Here is a 21,471-nt window from a genome sequence, read left to right as displayed (position 1 = left end):
TTTGCAAAAATAATGGCTTCTTTCTTCCAAGGATTTCCATTGAAGTCCGCTGCGTGTTTATGTTGCATGCGGCTGGTCCCGGCGGAGGTTCGAGTCCTCCCTCGGGCATGGGTGTGTGTGTTTGTCCTTAGGATAATTTAGGTTAAGTAGTGTGCAGGCTTAGGGACTGATGACCTTAGCAGTTAAGTCCCATAAGTTTTCACACACATTTTAACATTTTTTCTGTTGGAATTGTGTATGGTCTTCATAGGCCTGTTACAATCCTAGCAGTGTGTGTCCGAATTTGTTCGATATCTATTGTCATGCCCCTTGAAATGTGGGAACAGTGCTCTAGAATTTGACAAACTAGTGTCTTCTGTGCAATTTCAATTGCAGATTCACTGCAGTCTTCCAGAATCCTTCCAACAGAACTTCCATTCACTTTCCCTTATACTGATTTTACATGTTCATTCCATTTTTCTCTCCTTGTGGTCTGCCTTCTAAATGCTATGTGTGGTGTGGGTACTTTTGGCGTCGGCACAAACACAAACAAGGAAGGAGAGAAGTTGCAATGGCTGGTGGCAGGAATCCAAAATGATCTGTATATAACACTTGGATATTAATAGAACACTTTATTTCTAAAAAGAAAAGAAACAAATTTTAACTTCTTGTTATGAGCTGTTTTGATGTGATTCCTGTGCCTCCTAAATGCAATTACTTTGACAGACTATTAATACTCACAGAATGCAGATTAAGTATTGTCTTCCTATTACTCAGTACTGATGCTGTTGAAGTCTCTGACCAAACGGGCCCCGACCAAGGATGGGCAGCTGGTAAGGGTGCTGAACTGTCTTCCTGGAGGTGTGGCACTGCCTGCCCTTTCCATTGGCGTGTGAGTCAGCACCTTCTTGATGGTGTTTTGCATCTTTGCGCTGGGCAGAGTGCAGTCAAATGTTTTAGGACCGCACATTGTTTTATGATGAGCTCAAAATGTTCACCACTAATCTTCTACTCCAGTACTGTTGGATTCTTTCTGTCTCTTATAGGCATTATCATACTTTCATCCACATTTAAAGAACATTGTCACTACTGTAAGTGCAATTTTTGTCCATGTTTTTCTCTGTTTCCACTTTTGAAACGACATCATCATCAAACAATCTTATAGTGTGGCTTATCCTTTCTTATAAATTCTTAATTTATATTGAGAGCGTCAAATGTCCTATTATGCTCCCGAGGAGAACAACCTTCGTTACTTTCATTTCCATAGATCGTTCGTTGTCTAGTATAACTTTTCTTTGTGTTAGTTGAATATTTATCAATCCAGTTACACACTTGGCAAGATACATCATTGGATCATATTTTGGCTAGTGGTTGACTATGTGGTATAGTGTTGAATGACTTTTCTAAGTCTAAGAAGTTAGAATCCACCTGTTTACTTACATATATTGCTTGTGAGATGTTGCGTACCAATAAGGCAAAGTGTGTTTAACATGATCAAACAATGGAAAATCAAGGATGGTATAACAAAATGTTATGGAAAGGATAGACTGTTTACTCACCGTACAGGGGCTGATGTTGAGTCACAGACAGACACAACAAAAAGACTTATACTTCTATATGGTGTGTTTCATATGAGTGCCTTTTCCTGAATCTGTGTTGATTCTTTAAGAGAAGCTTGTTTTCCACCAGAAACTTCATAATGTTTGAGTTCAGAATATGGTCTGGGATTCTGTGACAGACAGCTGCCAAAACAAGTCTTGCTAATTAAATATTAACAAAAAATTGAGCAAGCTGCTGAAACACATCAAGGTAATTAAATATTAGTAGGAAAAATAACTGAATCAGAAAAAATTATTACATAAATTTATAATACAATCACAGTTGACGCATTCCATATGAAATGGACAAATTAAAGATGTCAGGGATATTTATATGCAATTCCATACATTTGGTCTTATACTTATTTTATAAGCAGGAGTGTCCTGTACTCTTTTCCAGTCATACAGGACCATTCATTGCACAGGAGATTTTCAATAAACATGACCTAGGAAAGGAGCTAATCCCACAATGTATTCAGTGTAAAATCTAACTGGAATTCCACCAGTCCCTGGTATCTTCTTCACATTGAGTAGTCTTAATTGTTTTTCAGTATTGGGGCCACTAATATCAATAGCTGTTATTTATGAATCTGCGGAACAGTCAAACAATGCCATAACAGTATTCCCTTGCCTAAATACATTTTAAATGTGGAGTTTCATATTTCATTTTCTTTCTGCTATTATAAGTTTCAGCAACAGATAAATGCCATACAGTATGCATCTATTTAATGAACTGTCTTTTTTATTTTTTAATAACGCAAGAAACAGTTTACTAAATAAATTATTCTTTTGAACAACTACAATTTGTGTCTTAAGTTATAAGTATGAAATTGTTCTTCTAATTGTGTCTGTAGTTTATGTAGTGCATCCTGTTTCAATGTATGTGATAAGTGGCAAACAGAAGGTCTTTAGTCTTAATTCATTCAGTGACAGAATAATCAGTTTACTTAAATTGTAATAGTTTTTATTTAATAGATGATGTAAATAAAATAGAAAGAAACTTCCACATGGGAAAAATATATTAAAAACAAAGATTCCAAGACTTACCAAGCGGGAAAGCGCCGGCAGACAGGCACATGAACAAAACACACAAACACACACACACAGAATTACGAGCTTTCGCAACTGGCAGTTGCTTCGTCAGGAAAGAGGGAAGGAGAGGGAAAAATGAAAGGATGTGGGTTTTAAGGGAGAGGGTAAGGAGTCATTCCAATCCCGGGAGCGGAAAGACTTCCCTTAGGGGAAAAAAAGGACAGGTGTACACTCACGCACACACTCACACACACACACACACACACACACACACACACACACACACACACACACACACACACACACATCCATCTGCACATACACAGACACAAGCAGACATATTTAAAGGCAAAGAGTAAGGGCAGAGATGTCAGTCGAGGCGGAAGTACAGAGGCAAAGAAGTTGTTGAAAGACAGGTGAGGTATGAGCGGCGGCAACTTGAAATTAGCGGAGGTTGAGGCCTGGCGGATATCGAGAAGAGAGGATATACTGAAGGGCGAGTTCTCATCTCCGGAGTTCGGATAGGTTGGTGTTGGTGGGAAGTATCCAGATAACTCGGACGGTGTAACACTGTGCCAAGATGTGCTGGCCGTGCATCAAGGCATGTTTAGCCACAGGGTGATCCTCATTACCAACAAACACTGTCTGCCTGTGTCCATTCATGCGAATGGACAGTTTGTTGCTGGTCATTCCCACATAGAAAGCGTCTCAGTGCAGGCAGGTCAGTTGGTAAATCACGTTTGTGCTTTCACATGTGGCTCTCCCTTTGATCGTGTACACCTTCCGGGTTACAGGACTGGAGTAGGTGGTGGTGGGAGGGTGCATAGGACAGGTTTTACACCGGGGGCGGTTGCAAGGGTAGGAGCCAGAGGGTAGGGAAGGTGGTTTGGGGATCCACTTGTGACAGAATACTTCCCGGGACTGGATCAGACCTTGAATGTGGCTCTCCAGCAGGGATACGACTTCCTAAAATCCTGCCCCGAAATGAGATCCATCCTTCATGAAATCCTCCCCACTCCACCAAGAGTGTCTTTCCGCCGTCCACCTAACCTTCGTAACCTCTTGGTTCATCCCTATGAAATCCTCAAACCACCTTCCCTACCCTCTGGCTCCTACCCTTGCAACTGCCCCCGGTGTAAAACCTGTCCTATGCACCCTCCCACCACCACCTACTCCAGTCCTGTAACCCGGAAGGTGTACACGATCAAAGGGAGAGCCACATGTGAAAGCACCCACGTGATTTACCAACTGACCTGCCTGCACTGTGACGCTTTCTATGTGGGAATGACCAGCAACAAACTGTCCATTCGCATGAATGGACACAGGCAGACAGTGTTTGTTGGTAATGAGGATCACCCTGTGGCTAAACATGCCTTGATGCACGGCCAGCACATCTTGGCACAGTGTTACACCGTCCGAGTTATCTGGATACTTCCCACCAACACCAACCTATCCGAACTCCGGAGATGGGAACTCGCCCTTCAGTGTATCCTCTCTTCTCGATATCCGCCAGGCCTCAACCTCCGCTAATTTCAAGTTGCCGCCGCTCATACCTCACCTGTCTTTCAACTACTTCTTTGCCTCTGTACTTCCGCCTCAACTGACATCTCTGCCCTTACTCTTTGCCTTTAAATATGTCTGCTTGTGTCTGTGTATGTGCGGATGGATATGTGTGTGTGTGTGTGTGTGTGTGTGTGTGTGTGTGTGTGTGTGTGCGTGCGAGTGTACACCTGACCTTTTTTTCCCCTAAGGGAAGTCTTTCCGCTCCCGGGATTGGAATGACTCACCCTCTCCCTTAAAACCCACATCCTTTCATTTTTCCCTCTCCTTCCCTCTTTCCTGACGAAGCAACTGCCAGTTGCGAAAGCTCGTAATTCTGTGTGTGTGTGTGTTTGTGTGTTTTGTTCATGTGCCTGTCTGCCGGCGCTTTCCCGCTTGGTAAGTCTTGGAATCTTTGTTTTTAATATATTTTTATTTAATAGTGTTGATATTACTCAGATAGAGGACAACCACAGCAGTGAGTGCAAGCATGTTGAACACCTCTTCACTAATGCAGAACTACTAAAATTTATTAATGCCATTTTTGTGTTTGAGGAAAGCATAAAGTTTCTCTGAAAAATTCTATTAGTGGTTCAGTTATATAACTCTGCTCTGACAACAGGTTAGTTTGTCATTAGTGTCATTTTGTACACGCATTATTAAAATGTACAATTATTTTGACATTTTTTTATTTCATTAAACTGATCCATATGGCTGGTATTTACAAGAAGGCCTAGAAAGTAACTGTAACACTTATTTTTATGAACATTTATTGTGACCTCTTCTTAAAGGATGCTTTCAAAACTTATGTTAGTTGGTTAGCTATATATTCCATTGAGCATATGAATGGTTTTTTTAATTGAAATTATGTGGAATGAGGCAATTTACAGGATGTGTATACGTGATAATATATATAATTAATGAAGATTTTATTTGTCCGTCTTACTCATGGCAGCTACACTTAAAACTAGTCTTCTTACATTATACTAGTTTTTAAATGAAATTTCGCCCATGGAATAGAAAAGGACTTATCCAGAAGAAATGATTTTAGGTTACATTTAAAACTTGCTTTGCTATCTGTGAAACATTATGTTATCGGGTAAAGATAAAAAATGTTTGTTGCTAGCGTCTGACATCTTTAATAATGGGTAATAAAGGTCATTTTTTTCCTGTTATGTTGTGGACATGGACATCATTATGTTTCTCAAATTGTGATGGTTAATTTATGATGAATTTTATTTGCAACTATTATGCTTGGATGGCACAGTTACAGTACCTAACACCTCAAAGAGGTGCCTGTTAGATGACCGTTGGTGAACACCACATATTATTTTTACTGCTTACTTTTGTGAAGTTAATACTTTGATTCTGAGTTACTGCAGAAAATTATTCATTAATATTAGGAGATTGATTTGTTTGTCCCCAAGACTAGCATTTATGCGAAGGGCAGAAGTAGCTGAGCATAACTGTCTATGGACTTAGAAAAATGCTTCTTCCAGGTAAAGTTTTCATCAGTATGCATAACCAAAAATTTGGAGCATTCTACACTGTTTGCTGGCTGCTGTTTGTGCACTATATCAATTGTTGATATGACTCTGTGGTAGTTGTACAGAAATGAATTTAGGTGTTTTCTCAAAAGTTACTGAATTACAAAATAATTCTATGAGTAACACCACTAAGACTCTCTTCTGTTGCTTTCTTTCTAATTAGGTTTATCATAGCACTACAGTATCTTTAGCGAAAGCACCAGTTCCGTTTCATAAAAGTGGAAGGTAATTCACATATTTAAAGAATAAGAGTGGACCCGAAATTGAACCCTGTGGGATGCCCTTCATTATTTCTCCACAGTTACTAAAATTTTTTCTCCTTCCAACTTTGTTTGAATTATTCAGTGCAACTTTTGGCATTCTATTTGTTAATTATGATTCAAACACGTTGCTTTTAAAGCCATCAATTCCATAAAACTTAGTTTTTCTAAGAGAACAAGATGATCTGTGCAATCAAGCAACTTGGAAAGACCACAAAAAATACTAACTGGTGATATTTTATTATTTAAGGCCTGTAGTATTTACTGAAAGAGCAACATTATTTAAATTTTTCTTGTCATTGTTCTTAATCTTTTAATCTCTCTGGAAAAATTCTCTGTGCCAGTTATTCATTACATGTATCACTAAGGGCATTATATGTTAAGTTAGAACAAACCATCAGACTTGTGTTTGAAATTCCATCAGTACGATCTGAGCTTTTATTTTTTAGAACTTCTATAACTCTGTTAATTTCAGTAAAAGGTATTACTATTATGTTTAATTGTTTGAAGTTTTGTGGGCTGATATTTTTAATACATTGTCTTCAAGTGAACTATTTGATCCTATTTTTGCTAAATGCCTTTTCTGAAAACTACCTAGAACAGATAGTTCAGAACCACACTCATGATGGAAACACGTTAGATCTGATTGCCACAAACAGACCTTAATATTTGAGGTAGTCCACATTGTAACTACTATCAGTAACCTTAACACAGTTATAGCTACAAGGAACACCAAAACACACAGGATAAGTAAAACAAGCAGAAAGATTTATGTGTTCAGAAAACTAGACAGAGAAATAATATTGTCGTACCTCAGTGAGGAGCTGGAAACCTTTAGCTGACAGTAACATGTGGAGATAATATGGCTTAAGTTTAAAAGAGTAGTTGACCATGCACTGGATGGATATGAACCCAATAGAACAGTCCATAATGGGAGAAACTGTCCATGGTATACAGTAACTAGGGGGAAAAAAAAGAAGAAACAGAGACTCATGCATGAAAAGCATAAAACAAAGCATAGGGCTGTAGATAGAGGGATGCTGAATGAAACATGTTTGGCAGTGAAGAGAGCAATACATGAAGTCTTCAGTGATTTCTGTAGCAGATTATTGTCAAATGATCTTTCACAAACCCAAAGAATTGTGGTCACATGTAAAGGCTGTTAGCAGCACTAAAGTCAGTGTCCCCCGTGGGTGAGACTGGAACTGAAGCTGAGAGTAGTAAAATTAAAGCAGAAATGCTTAACTCTGTCTTCAAATGTTCCTTTACAGACAGAATCCCAGTAATATTGCCCCAGCTTAATTCTTGTACCACTGAAAAGATAAGTGAAATAGGTATTGGTGTCAGTGGCATTGAGAAACAGCTGAAAACATTGCAACTGAACAAATCCCCAGGCCCCAAGGTAATCTCTATTAGATTCTTACCCAATTCACAGCTGAGTTAGCTCCCTCTGTATTTTGTAACCTGTTGTTGAGCCTTCAAACAAAAAACTGTGCCCAGTAGTTGAAAGAAAGAACAGGTCACACCTGCTTTCAAGATGGGCGGCAGAAGTGATCCACAAAACTGCCTTCCAATGTCCTTAGCACATATTTGTTGTAGAATTGTTTCTGAAAGGGATTTGACTCAATATCACGCATATGCTGCTTATCAAAAGTACGATCGTTCAGAGTGCATTCCATAAGTAATGCGACAAATTTTTTTCTGACGCTATGACACACCACAGTGTGTTGTAACTGGCTGGGCTAAGTGAACGGGGGTGTTAGCTTGTGTTAGCTTCAAAATGCTCTTTGTCTCATTCGGCTGAGAGCTGCCGGAGAGTCAGGATGTGCGTTTCTGTCAACCCTGTTTTGAGTTTATGTAACGTAGCACAATGGATCATTCTGTAGAGCAACAGTAGGCTATCAAATTTTCCGTTAAACTTGGGAAGTCCGCTACCGAAATGTCTCCATTATTTCAGCATGGTGAAGTAAGAATTAGTGAATACTTATCTTCTGGTGAGTTGCGTTACTATCTTCTGGGAATGAAACTTCCTGGCAGATTAAAACTGTATGCTGGACCAAGATTCGAACTCGGACCTTTGTCTTTCGCAGGCAAGTGCTCTACCATCTGAGCTACCCAAAGATGATTCACGCCCCGTCCTCACAGCCTTCTTTCTGCCAGTATCTTGTCTCCTACCTTCCAAACTTCACAGTAGCTCTCCTGCGAACCTTGCGGAACAGGCTATCACTAAGCCATGTCTCCACAATATCCTTTCTTTCAGGGGTGCTAGTTCTGTAAGGTTCGCAGGAGAGCTTCTGTGAAGTTTGGAAGTAAGAGATGCGATACTGACAGAAGTAAGGCTGTGAGGACGGGGCGTGAGTCATTCTCGGGTAGCTCAGATGGCAGAGCACTTTCCCATGAAAGGCAAAAGTCCCAAATTTGAGTCTTGGTCCGGAACACAGTTTTAATCTGCCAGGAAGTTTCATATCAGTGCACACTCTACGGCAGAGTGAAAATCTCGCTCTTGGAACTGCTGGGTACCAGGCCGATATAACCATGAGAATGAAATACCTCACAGATATTCAGTGAATGTACAAGTTTTAGACTGCAGAAGTCACAAAACAAATGAAAACTAAAAATGCACTATATTTTTAACAAATTAAGGAAAGCAGTGTAATGTATCCAAAACTATGTGTACTGTTCCATACTGCTGGTGCTGTTGTCAAGTAGAGAACATGACAGATCACCACGACTGCCAGGTGTGGGCTTGAGACTTTTCAATAAATGCTTGTGATTTGGTAACCTTGTGAGCAGATGTGCAAGATCTCGTGCAGCACTGCCTTTGAAAACTTCTCTTGGATTTGTTTTGAAAAGTTCAAGAAGTTATTCATAGGAAACCAGTATGTGGTTATTGTTGTACCTACTTCAACTTTAAATGTATTAATACAGCCAATTGTAACAAAGAAAATTCACACTGTACTTTTGCCTATGCTCATTTCTGTCTCAACTTTTGTTGAACAAGCATCATTGAAGAATGTACAGGTGCATGAATGAAGCATTTGAAGGCCAAATTAACACAGAATTAAATCCATTAGCAGAATTCCCCATGTTGATCTTGTTACTTTGTTACAAAGTGTGATATTCACTGTATGGATACTTTCCTAACAATGTTATATTCAATCATAAAAGAACACTGATTGTTCTTTTATGTGTTGCACGCATTTCCTTCACCTGTCCCATGTATGAAAATACTTTTTTATGGGCATCAGCTGTTGTTAGATGCTTTAATTGACATTGATCTTGCCGGCCGGGTTGGCTGAGTGGTTCTAGGCGCTACAGTCGAACTGCGCGACCGCTACGGTTGCAGTTCCAAATCCTGCCTTGGGCATGGATGTGTGTGGTGTCCTTAGGTTAGTTAGGTTTAAGTAGTTCTAAGTTCTAGGGGACTGATGGCCTCAGCAGTTAAGTCTCATAGTGCTCAGAGCCATTTGAACCATTTTGAACATTGATCTTCAAAATATTTTTTTCTCTCTTATCTATGCAGTTGAATAATGCTTCTGTCAGAGACTCTGACTAAAGACTGGAGTACGAGCTGTCCCATTCTACCTTCCTCAGGACCTTTAAAAATTTTCCCAAAAATTTTTTCATGCAAACATATTCATGCTCTTTTTAGCATACAACTCACCTCTCGCTTTCACAAGCTTGCCCAGCTGTAAGTCACTCATTTAGCCCAAGTCATTGTCATTATCTCTTTGTGTCTCTCTAACTGTCACTGTCTGACAACCACAGTCACCTTTGTTCTCTCATACTACTACTGTCTCTTCTCACTGTCACTCTCTCCCACTTGATCTCTTTTACTGCAACTATCTCATTCATTCCTTCCCACTGCTGTTGTCCCTCCTCAGTGACACTGTCTCTCTCTCTTGCTCATTGTCGTTGTGATATACTCGGTCTCTCATTGTCACTGGTTCTCACCTACTTCCAGTTTCTCTTTGGTTTTTTCTTCTCCCTCTGGCACTGTCTCCTTCAATGTGGCTGTCAACTGCATTCCTTTGTCACTGTGTCCTTCTCCTTCTCTCACACTTCATTTGTCTTCTTTGTTCTTCCTACACCACAACCACTGTCTATTATCTTCCAATATTTATTACTTTTCTGTCACTTTCCCACTGCCACTGTTTCCTTTGTTCAGGATACAAAAGTGCGATTATGTTCGCGTGCCAAAAGTTTTGGGAAATTTTTTTAAATGTGCTGAGGAAGGTAGAATGTGAGGCAGGTGGTACCCCATTACCATATTTCTCATTTTTTCTACCACAATAGGAGTAATTTCACTGGTTACCTTCTTTTCTGTGCAAAAGCAAGGCATGCCATCCATAAGATACTTTTATGTGTCAGTAAACTTTATATAGTTTACCTATGTGGAACTGAAATAAGACAAAACTAATTTTGAAGCCATTTTGACTAATTTTACATATCAGACCAGATTTTATGTGCACAGAAATTTTACATGTGCTTCAGTATGACATGGGCTCCCAGAACCCTTCTGATGATAATGGAGACATTTTACAGCGTATTTTTCCATGCTGCGTCACATTATATATTACATTTTAATCTCACACTTGATTTACGTATGTATTTTATGTGTACAAGTGGGGTAAGTTTTAACCTCTGTATCTCGGAAACAGATAAAAATATCAAGAAAATTTTCAACACTGTTCGAGATTGGGCTCTTTAGGAATATATCATAAAAATTACAGTCATTTGCACTGCATAATCATCTTGGAATCCATGGCTTAGTTGTGGTGCCCAAAAACTATGCTTTGGCAATATATCTCGATAAAGAATAAAAGATTTTTGAAAACAGGAAGGTGGCACTTCTGGATAAATGCCTAGAGAACATTCTGTTAAAATTTGAGCATTTTGCTGCAGTTACTTGTGCTGGGAGCCAAAAAATAGCGAAAAATGCATTTTTTCGGATTTTCTCAGGAACTGCCCATGAGCTAAATGGTGCCTCCATAAGCCCGTTAAGGTGAGCCATAGACCATATATAATGCAAAAAGAATCAACTGAACCAATTTGCTCCATCTGCCTAGGTTGGAGGAAATGTGTAATATTCAAACTTTGACCCTGTACTATAGGATACTTCGATTAAGATGATTGTTCTCTTGGGTATGCAATTGTTTTGTAGCCCAAGGGCTCTCCGAAACTCATGACACTACCTTTCTATCACCAATAGAACCCAAGGTACAAGTCCCAGAAAAATCCTGTTTTTTATGCATGGTGTTTTGGAACATACAGTGATAAGCCAAAACATTATTACCACTGCCCACTGTGATGTTGGATGCCACCTGGTGGTGTTGCAGCCACATGACGCAGTAACAAAAGTATGTTAGTGGAGCAGACATGGATGGGGCATCACCCTAGTGAAGATACAGGCTGTCAATTGGGACATCCATTGAGGTAGGCAACTTTGACAAGTGTCAGATTATTCTTTCACATAGCCTGTGAACGATCATCTCGAAAATGGTGAAGCTGATTGAATGTTCATGTGTTACTGTCATGAAGAGCTATGGAAAGAGGTAGAACCACAGTGACACTACCATAGATGCTAAATGGTTGACTCTTCACAAAGCATGGGGTTTGGAGGCTTGTCTGATCTATAAAATAGGATAGGTGGCAATCTGTGGCATCTCTGCTGAAGGAGAACATTGCTGGTGCACGTGCAAGTGTTTCAGAGCACACCATTCGTCGTACATTATTGAACATGGAGCTCTCTTTATGTTGACCCAACGATGTTGTCAGTTATGATTGCAGTAGGCACGGGACCATCAGGATTAGACTGTTTATCAATTGAAATATGTCAGCTCTTTGGGTGAATCACATTTTTGCTACACTAGGTTGATGGCCGTCTCCAAAAACTCCATCATTGATGTGAATGGCGGCCCAAAATGTGCAGCATGCCATGGACACAGCCTGCTGGGAGCAGTATTATGCTTTGGGAGACATTCTCCTGCATTTGCATGGGACTTGTGGTAGTAATTAAAGATATGCTGACAGCTGGAACCACCTGCTTCCCTTCATGCTTGATGTCCTCCCCAATGGTGGTTATCTTTCAGCAGTACAATTGTCCATGTCTCAGACCCAGAACTACAGTGGTTCGAGGAGCATTATAGTGAACTCACATTGATGTCTTGGGAACCAAATTCACCTAATGTAAATCCTAAGCCATCTCAGTTGATATTGTGCACCATTATTGGATAAGCAAATCAGCAGCCGACTGTTTGTGCGAATTACCTTCACAAACTTACCACCAAAGAGTTGAATCCCAGATACGCAGAATAAGTGATGTATTTCATTCCCAAAATGGACAATCAAGCTATTAAACAGGTGTTCATAACATTTCAACTCGTCAGTGTATTAGTAGTGCATGCTGTCGCATGCACAGCAATCAGTTAGCCTCAGAATGCAGTATATCTAAATTACTCCCCCCAGGGGTTGCACAGGTCTTTTGTGGTTACTTGTTTGGTGCACACAAGGCGCTCAGCTATTGTAGCCTTTCTTCTCTCCCAGGCTGCATTCCTTTCCCCATATCTGCTCCATCCCATTCTATCTTCTCCCCTTCCTGCCCCCCTCCCCTTTCTCCCTCGGTGTTTCCCTTTATGACAACTATTCCCTCGGTTCTGCTGTTCCTTTTTGGTCTTGTTTCTCATGTTTCCACTCTCCCTTTTTTCCCGTCTCCCTTGAGGTTTGACCTCCCAATCTAAACTCTGTTTCCATAATGTGAGCCATTTAGGGAAGAAGGCTCCTTCCTAGCATCTTCGGCTTGCGTTCCTCTCCCCTTTCTCCTCCCCCATTTCCCCTTGCATGCTGGATTCCCCAATCAATAAAAAGGAAAGGAAGATTCAGGAATTCAAAATTCTCGACTTTCTACCCTATTCTGAGGCCTGACAGAGATTCGACCCTCTCCAAAGGTATCTTTGTCTACCTCTGCTTCTGTTGTGTTCTTCCCTCTTTTTCTTCCTCCTCCTTCTTCCATCCCTCCCTCCATCCCTCCCTATTTCCGTCCTGTCCCCTTTCTCTTTCTTACTTTCTGGTGGTTAATGTTCCCTCCGACAACTCCTTGTCCTTCCTAGGAGAGGAAAGTCTCTTCCTTTGCACCCACTGTGGATGGGACTACCTCTGGAACCTCCCTCCATGACATTTCCAGGACAAGAAGCCTGTTACTTCAAGTCGGACACCAGATCCATGTTCTGTGGACCTCAAGGCTGTTCGTTCTCATTTGGTTCTAGATATTGATGCCACTTGCTTTCTTTCCGACAATACCTCTCGCCCTTCAAGGAAGATGATGTGTAATAAGTCTTAGTATGAGCACCCTCCCCCCGACACCACAGGAGGTATTGCCCATTCCCTCGCAAATAGTATGTATCCAATCTTGTATTCATCAGTGTCACTCCGTTCTTACTGATGATGGACGCTGACTTGGCATGATGACCAATGACCAATTCTGGCCCATTTGACTTCCATCTGGTCTCTTGTGCTACTCTCCTCTGATAGAACTGTAAAGGGTACTATCATCACCTTCTAGAATTGCAGTCTCTTCTTCCTCTTTCCTCTGTAGCTTTCGTTGTATTGCAAGAATTTTGTTTTGATTGACTCTTCATGATTTCTAAGCCTTCTGCCAGAACCGTGTCAGCACTTTGCGAGCCTTCGGTGGTGTCTGTTTGTTAGTTGACTTGGACGTTGTTGGTTCATGGGTTTCTCTTTATACTGTGCTGGAAATGGTGAACATTTGGATCCAGTTAGACTCTACGGTGACAATGTGCAATCTTTATCTCCCCCAGACCAGTATCCTCTGCTTCCTACTCTTCTTGCCCTCATTTGACAGCTCTCTCCTCCCTTCCTTCTCCTTAGGTATTTTAACACCAATAATCGTGTGTGGAGTGGTACCGTGGCCACTAACCGGGACAGGATTGTTGAAGACTTGCTGACAGTGTTTGATCTCTGCCTCCTCAACATTGGAGCCCCCATATACTTTAGTGTAGCACATAGCACCTTCTTGGTCATTGATCTTTCCATCTATAGCCCTTGATTCCTCCCCTCCACTCAATGGCTGTTTCATTATGATTTGTGTGACAGCGATCATTATCCAATCGACTTATTTTCCCTCCAGTGTCATTTTCCTTTATGCCCACCCAGGTGGGCTTTCACTTATGCAGATTGTGATGTCTTTTCTATGACTGCAATCCGAACTGCATTTTCAGATGGGCTATGGCAGAAAATTTAGTCCATCTGCAGTCCACTATCCGAATGACTTTTGCCATTGTCAATACCTTGTTGCAATCGCCTTCGATCTGTGTAAAGCTTATGATACCATGTGGCACCACCATGTCCTTGCCACCTTACATGAGTTGGGCCTCTGTGGCCCACTCCCAAATTTCTTTCATGTCGCACTTATCAGGTAAAGTTTGGTATATCTTGTATCATCTTCCACCTGCAGGAGTATGGGATTCCACTGGTTTCTGTTTTGGGTGTATCTCTCTTTTAGTGCTATTAATGGTCTGGTAGTAGCTGTGGGGCCCACGGTGTCCCCCTCTTTCTGCACTGATGAACTTTACATTTATTTTTGTTTGTCCACACTGATGACCTTGCTGCAGTGGTAATGCTACTTCCCGCCAGTTCACTGAAGTTGGGCACTATTGGGCTTGGTTGGCATTTGGATGAGCGACCATCTGGGTCTGCCAAGTGCTATTGGTAGTCGGGGTGCACTCAGTCCTTGTGAGACCAATGGAGGAGCTGCTTGCTTAAGGAGGAGCGTATCTGATCACAAAAACTGGCAACAGCTGGAGGCAGGGTGCTGACCACATGCCCCTCTATATCCGCATCCAGTGATGCCAGTCAGCTGAGAATGACATGGCGTTCGGCCGGTACTATCGGGGCTTCCAAGGCCTGTTTAGACGGAGAAGTTTGTTTGTCCTCGATGGGAGTTGTTTAACACAGACTACAAGGAGCAATACACTGAGCACAATCTTGGGTTCTTACTCATGGCTTCCATTTTTCAGTTTCCAACATGTGCGTTACGCATTTCTGTCATTGCCATATAGTCCATCCTAATCCAAATCTGTATCTTGGTGGCTTGTCTGTCAATGTGGTGAATTCACATGATTTAGGACTGGTCTTTGATGTCTAGTTGACATGGCTTCCCCATCTTCAACTAAACCAGACATGTTGGTCACACCTCAATGCTCTTTGATGCCTCAGCAGCACCAATTGGAGTACTGACCATTCTACTCTGATACAGCTCTACCCAGCATTGGTACAGGTGTTTCTGGATTATGGGAGTCTCACATACAGCTTGGCATCACCTTTGACTTTACAGATACTGAACACAGTACACCAGTGTGGGATACAACTGACAGCTGGTGCTTTTCAGACTAGCCCTGTGGAGCCCTCCTAGTGGAGGCAGGGGTTCCACTGTTGCGGGGTCTGCGCCATCAACAGCTGATTGCTTATGTGTTATGCATCCATTGCTGCTGGGAGCACCTGACTACCATCTGCTTGTGCCAGATCCAGAGACCCACTCTCGCAGCAGTGGCCTAGGTCTGAGGTTATGACCGCCATCTGTATCTGGTCCCTTTTTTCTTAACTCCTACTTTTCCCTCTATCATTTCTTCTCTGGGTCTGCTCACATACACCTCTGATGCTTGTCCCATCCGCAGCTCTGTCTTGACCTATCATGAGGTCCGAAAGACTCTGCTCATCCTGAGGCCCTCCACTGCTAATTCTTCTCCATTCTTCGTCCATCTTGGGGTTCAGAAGTAATCTATATGGATGGCCCAATGCTTGCCCATTGTGCGGGCTTTGTGTACATTCTTGCGGGGTGTAATGAACTCCGCTCTGTGCCAAATGGCTGCAGTTTTTTTCACTGGGGAGTTGTTAGCCATGTCTTGTGCTCTTGAGCATATCTGTTCCTGCACCGGTGAGTCCCTTCTCATCTGTAGTGACTCTTTGAGCAGTTTACAAGCTCATGACCAATATTACCCTTGCCATCCCTTGGTCCTGACTAACCTTTTTGCCATAGAATAATGTGGATGGTCAGTGGTCTTTGTCTGGACCCCGGGTCACATTGGGACCCTGGGGAATGAACTCACTGATATGCTGGCCAAATTGGCTACTGGCAAGCCGCCTCTTGGATGAGTTTTGTGGGATAGGCTCTTCAGTTGGTGTTAGACCATCAAGTTCTAAGGATTTGGAATATGTAATGGCATATTCTGACTTTGCTGAATAAACTGTGAATTATAAAGGAGACTGTGAATTTGTGGAGGCCCTCCATGCAGACCTCTTGTGAGGATTTCGTCATAATTTGCCTGCTCCGCATCCTCCATATTTGGCTGACTCATGGTCATTTCTCCTGTTGTGAGGATCTGCCCCACTGTCATTGTTGTGCCCGTTTGACAGTGGTCCACATTTTGCTAGACTGTCCTAACCTAGCCACCCTGCAGCAGACTATTAACTTTCCTGACTCCTACTCGTGGTATCAATGGACAACACCTTAATGGCTAACCTAGTTTTACTGTTTACTTGTGAAGGGGTTTTTACCACTCTCTCCAGTGTAGGGCACCTCAGCCTTGTTGGCTCATTGAGGGTTTGGCAGGATGCCGTGTTGCTTTCTCTGTCCCAAACTGGAAGTGGCTGTCTGGGCTTGGTGGTCTGCCTCAGCCTTTCGCCTACCTGCTCTTTTGCTTTTCTTGCCCCTTCTCACTGTTATGTTTGGCTTGGTGTTCTTCCTCTGTTGTCCTGTGCTTCTCTCACCTTGTTCGTGTTCCTAGTCTTTTCTGGGTATTTTGTTGAGTCTTATGCATCTGTTAGATGGTGGGGGGTATGCCTCCCATCATACTTTCTGCCTTTTTGGGGCCTTTGGCTGCTCCCTGGCTGGGGCACCTTGGCCCTCCTCTCTCTCTCTCTCTCTCTCCCTCTCCCTCTCTCCCTCTCCCTCTCCCTCTCCCCTCCCCCCCTCCAATGTCTTCTTCCTTGTTCCTTTATTTAGGGTTTGCTGATCTTTTGTAGACTTTGGAGTTTTCTTTCCTTCAGTTTTGTGCATTAGGCCCTTCTTTGATGTGTAGTTTTGTTGTCTTGCGGTTTCAGATTGGAGGGACTGTATTAGCCTCATAGTGTGGTCCCTTTAATCATTAAACCAGCCAATCAAAATAACTATCCATTACAAGAATTACAGTTATTCTCATGACATTTTGTGAGTTACCAGCTCTTGCCCAAACTGTGAAATGTGGAAATCAACTAACAAATACAACTTTGACAAAAGACAAATTTTTATGGCATGCCGCCCGGGAATGGGTATCTCTGGAATGTAGTAACTTGTTGGTTGTGTGTGTGCTACTGTCATGAGCATTTATGGAAAGTGATTGAAGGACACATTCACCTGGGCTTCAATGGGACGTGTTAGTAACTAAAAGCTGTGAACTGCGTGAATGTTACTGCAGATTACCTGCATCCCTATCATATTTGATGTATTCCCTGATGGTGATAACGTAATCCAACAGAATAAATCTCTTAAGTTACAAGGCTAGAATAATGCAATAGTGGTTTGAGGAGCAAGATAGTGAACTGATGTTGGTGTCTTGGCCACCACGTTTGCCTGATCTGAACCCAGTGGGACACACCTGGGATACTGTTGGGCATCAGTTCCATCCTCAAAAATCATCAGTCTGTAATTTATTAATTTATGGGAATTGGGTGGTCTGTATGTAGACATCCAATACTCAAGAAACCTACCAAGGACATGTTGAATCCACAGCAAGCTGAATCGCTACTTTATTGTGTTCCAAAGGTGTGCCAGTGCTCAATTAATCAGATGGACATAAGTTTTTGGCTGATCAGTGTACTTGCCACAGGATTCAAACTAGTGGAAGGTATGTTACTAAACACCTCTGTCACAGCATCCACTGCCAACATACTCAAGACAAAGACTTCTTATTGCTTGAGAGTGTCAGTAATGTGCAGCAAATGCACTGTGGTGTGGATGTGTCCTATAAAGAACCTAACACCCACGTATATATAGGACAGATTTCTCTTACATTATCTCTTGCTTCACCATAACACAATCATGTCAGGGAGTTGGACCTCACATTTAAACTGTAACAACTGTAAAGGGCATACTGAAGTCTTAGAAGAACAACTGCTATGAGATGACAACAATGCATTGCAGTAGCTGCCATTGCTTACTGACTGATGTTTTTTTCTAGTATCCTACACATCCAGCGGCTGGTGAACATGAGAGGTTAGCTTAATTTGTTGCCAGCTCAGCAAACAGCCCCAACAGTTCAGCAGTAGCTAACTTAGGTTGCTTAGCATTTAACCCTTCTTTTTTTCCATTTTTAAATAAATTGCACATATTGAGATTGTAGTTAGATTGCAGCTTCACAAGTTAATTTAAATTCATCACTGAAAAAAAAAAAAAGCTGATTGCTTAATACCAGTCATCGTGTCATTACCTCTCATTTATGTTATATGTCATTCTGAATGCCGCCAGCATTGCTGTGGAAAAGATGTAACTAGTAACATGTTAGCCATCACTTTTGTCCACAGTTATAACTCCAAATTGCACACTTTACAGTATAAATTAAGCATTGTGGATTTTTATTTACTGATTGTGCTTTTGTTTTAATTTATGATACTGCTGAATTGTCCATTGTACCTACATTTATGTGTTGCTACAATGTGGTTTAATATTTTTGGACGATAGCTAGCAGACAGATTGTGTATTTACTGCTACTCAGATGAATTTAGGGTTACTCATGTGTAAGGAAAGTGGTAAGTGGGTCTGGTTTTGCCTGAGGTGAGATCATCAGCTTTTAAATCATTTGTTGCTTTGTCAGAATGACTCTTAGAGTGACTGTCAGCATAGTATATCTTTGCTTGTCTGCAATCAGGTGACTGTGATTTCTTGACATCCTTGAATGTGATGTCTTTTATTCCCACTCACACTGCAAGAAATGCCTTAAAATGAAAGAGCATCACACTTGAGTAATTTATTTGCTAAATATCCATTGCTATTATGTCACCATCACACAGTGAAATTTGTACTTTGGATTCCTGGTGTAACTCAGGATTCCAGCTAGTTTCAGATGAAGAATAATATCACAGTTTATCAAATTGTCCACAGTATGAATCACCAAGGAGTCTTCTACATGCGCCTGGGAAAGGATTTGTCTGGGCCAAGGCCTCCAAGCCATTGCAGTTCATTCTAGGATCCAGCAAGTCCACCTTCATGAATGAGGTTGTTATTTGCGGAGATGCCCAACTGGAGGTCTTATAGTATTTATTGTAGTGCCATCAAGTGGACATTACCTGCATCTGGAGATATATTTCAGAAACTATATTTCTGCAGAGCACTTTACTTGTTTTGTATTATGTGCTTCTCTTGTTGTAGTTATGTATGTCAGTTTTCTCTTAATTGGTTGTATGGCTTTGGGACAGTTTATTTGTTTATCCTCTTGTAGTTGTTTGTGTAGTTTCAGCATGTGTTGTTAATTGCTTTTATTTGATTGTATGAAAGTAAAGGGGAAAAAAGTAGTCCTGTTTCATTTGTTGATTAGACTCGAGTTGGTACTGTCATCGTTATGTGTTCTGTTAAAGTTGTTGCCTGCTGTCTGTTGACATCTGGAATCTGCATTGGCAAATATAAGCTAACATAATATAATTGCTGCCATGGTATTGGTGTTGTTGGGTTATCTTCTGCTGTTGGAGTTGTCATAAAGCTCACCAACTTCTCCTTCTGCCAATGTTTGTAGCAGCCAGCTTTGATCTGAATGTGTCTTATGATCTATGATCTATATTTATATTTGAGGGCATTTCAGAGAAGTAGTATATAAAACTGGCTAAGAGGCTAGTGTATTTAATGTAATACAACATTTTACAATTCGTAGATGCAGGGAAACAAATGGAAGTCATTCTTTCTAAATATCTGGAGAGTGTTTGACACCAAGCCATAGTGCTCTCTGTTAACAAAGATGTGATCCTACACAATATGCTCCTATCTGTTTGAGTGGCTCTGAAGTGTTCTTGACATAAGCCAGTTTGTAATGCTGTGTGGTGAAAGTTCATTAGAAGAAACTAAAATACTTGATTGTTATCTAGGGATGTGTTACAAGAGTAATATTGTTCCTAGTACATATAAATGATATATTTGGTAGTACTGTCAGATTATTCTATGATGGTGCCATCATCTACAGAACATTAACAAAAATAACAAGGCTTGTGCCATCATCTACAGAATATTAACAAAAATAACAAGGCTTGAACTGAGTGATGGTGGTACCAAGTACCCTCTGTCTTTCACAGACTGTACACTTTTACAGTAAATATACCATTTTCCTTGGTGTTTTTACTCAGTGTTGCTATTTTTAGGTAACACCACATAGTTTTGTTAGGTGATGACCATAGTTTCACCGTTTGAACACCCCTGCTTGATATTTGTGATCATTGGATGACACAAAACGTATTCTTTGGGCATTTCAGGCTCATGCTCCTTTTCTATTTTTGTAACTGTTTAGTACTGTACTGCAAAATGTAAAAATTTTGCTCCATACTACACTGCTCAAAAGAAGTAGATGAACATGACTTTGGGCTCTACCACACTCCATTGACTAATAATTGACAACTGGGTATGTTATCAAATTACACCTTTATATTTCAAAAATTAAATGCACAACAAAACATGATTACACCCTCGATCGTTCACTCAAAAAGAATTGAATATCTGACAGGTGTTGGAAACAAAGTGCAAACAATCATTAATGCCATCATCCTGGGTGCTGGTAATTGAACTTTGAGAGCTTCTGTAACGTGTTTGCCCTCCATGAGCATTTATCACTGCCCGATAGCTACATAGCAGAGAAGGAAAGTTGCTACTCACCATATAGCAGAGATGCTGAGTTGCGATAGGTGCAACAAAAAGATACACACAATTATAGTTTTCAGCCATTATGGCTTTTGTCAGCAGTAGACACACACACACACACACACACACACACACACACACACACACACACACACATGCAAATGCAACTTACTTGCAGACACATCTGCAGTCTCAGAGAACTGAAACCACACTGAAAGCAGCAGCACCAGTGCATGGTGGGTGTGGTGACTGGGTGGGGGTAAGGAGGAGGTTGGAGTGGGGAGGGGGGGGATAGTATGGTGGGAGTGGCGGACAGTGAAGTGTTGCAGTTTAGACGGAGGGCAGGAGAGAAGGTGCGGAGGGGAGGGAGGGGGTAAGTAGCGGAAAGGAGAGAAATAAAAAGAAATTAAAAGACTGCATGTGGTGATGAAATGACGGCTATGTAGTGCTGGAATGGGAACAGGGAGGGGGCTGTATGGGTGAGGACAGTGACTAACGAAGTCCAGGATGGTTACGGAAGTTTGAGGCCAGGATGGTTACGGGAATGTAGGATGTATTGTAGGGAAAGTTCCCAACTGTACAATTCAGGAAAGCTGGTGTTGGTGGGAAGGATCTATATGGCACAG

The 21,471-nt window shown here is 41.4% G+C and overlaps 1 protein-coding gene across 5 annotated transcripts in view; it reads left to right on the top strand.

The window, feature by feature from the left end:
• Positions 1–21,471, top strand: part of LOC126354987 (integrator complex subunit 5) — a 118,608-nt gene that overhangs the window by 3,558 nt on the left and 93,579 nt on the right. For 2 of the 5 annotated variants that reach the window (XM_050005081.1, XM_050005084.1), the window contains one exon: positions 19,109–19,222. The exons of the other annotated variants lie outside the window; for them this stretch is intronic. In XM_050005081.1, coding sequence (XP_049861038.1) covers positions 19,109–19,222 — 114 coding nt within the window. The remainder of the gene's footprint in view (positions 1–19,108; positions 19,223–21,471) is intronic. 5 annotated transcript variants of the gene reach the window in all.

This window comes from Schistocerca gregaria, chromosome 3 (genome assembly GCF_023897955.1).
Source record: "Schistocerca gregaria isolate iqSchGreg1 chromosome 3, iqSchGreg1.2, whole genome shotgun sequence".
Classification (NCBI taxonomy): Eukaryota; Metazoa; Arthropoda; class Insecta; order Orthoptera; family Acrididae; genus Schistocerca; species Schistocerca gregaria.
The sequence above is the reverse complement of the archived record's forward strand: the minus strand, read 5'-3'. Positions and strand labels throughout refer to the sequence as shown.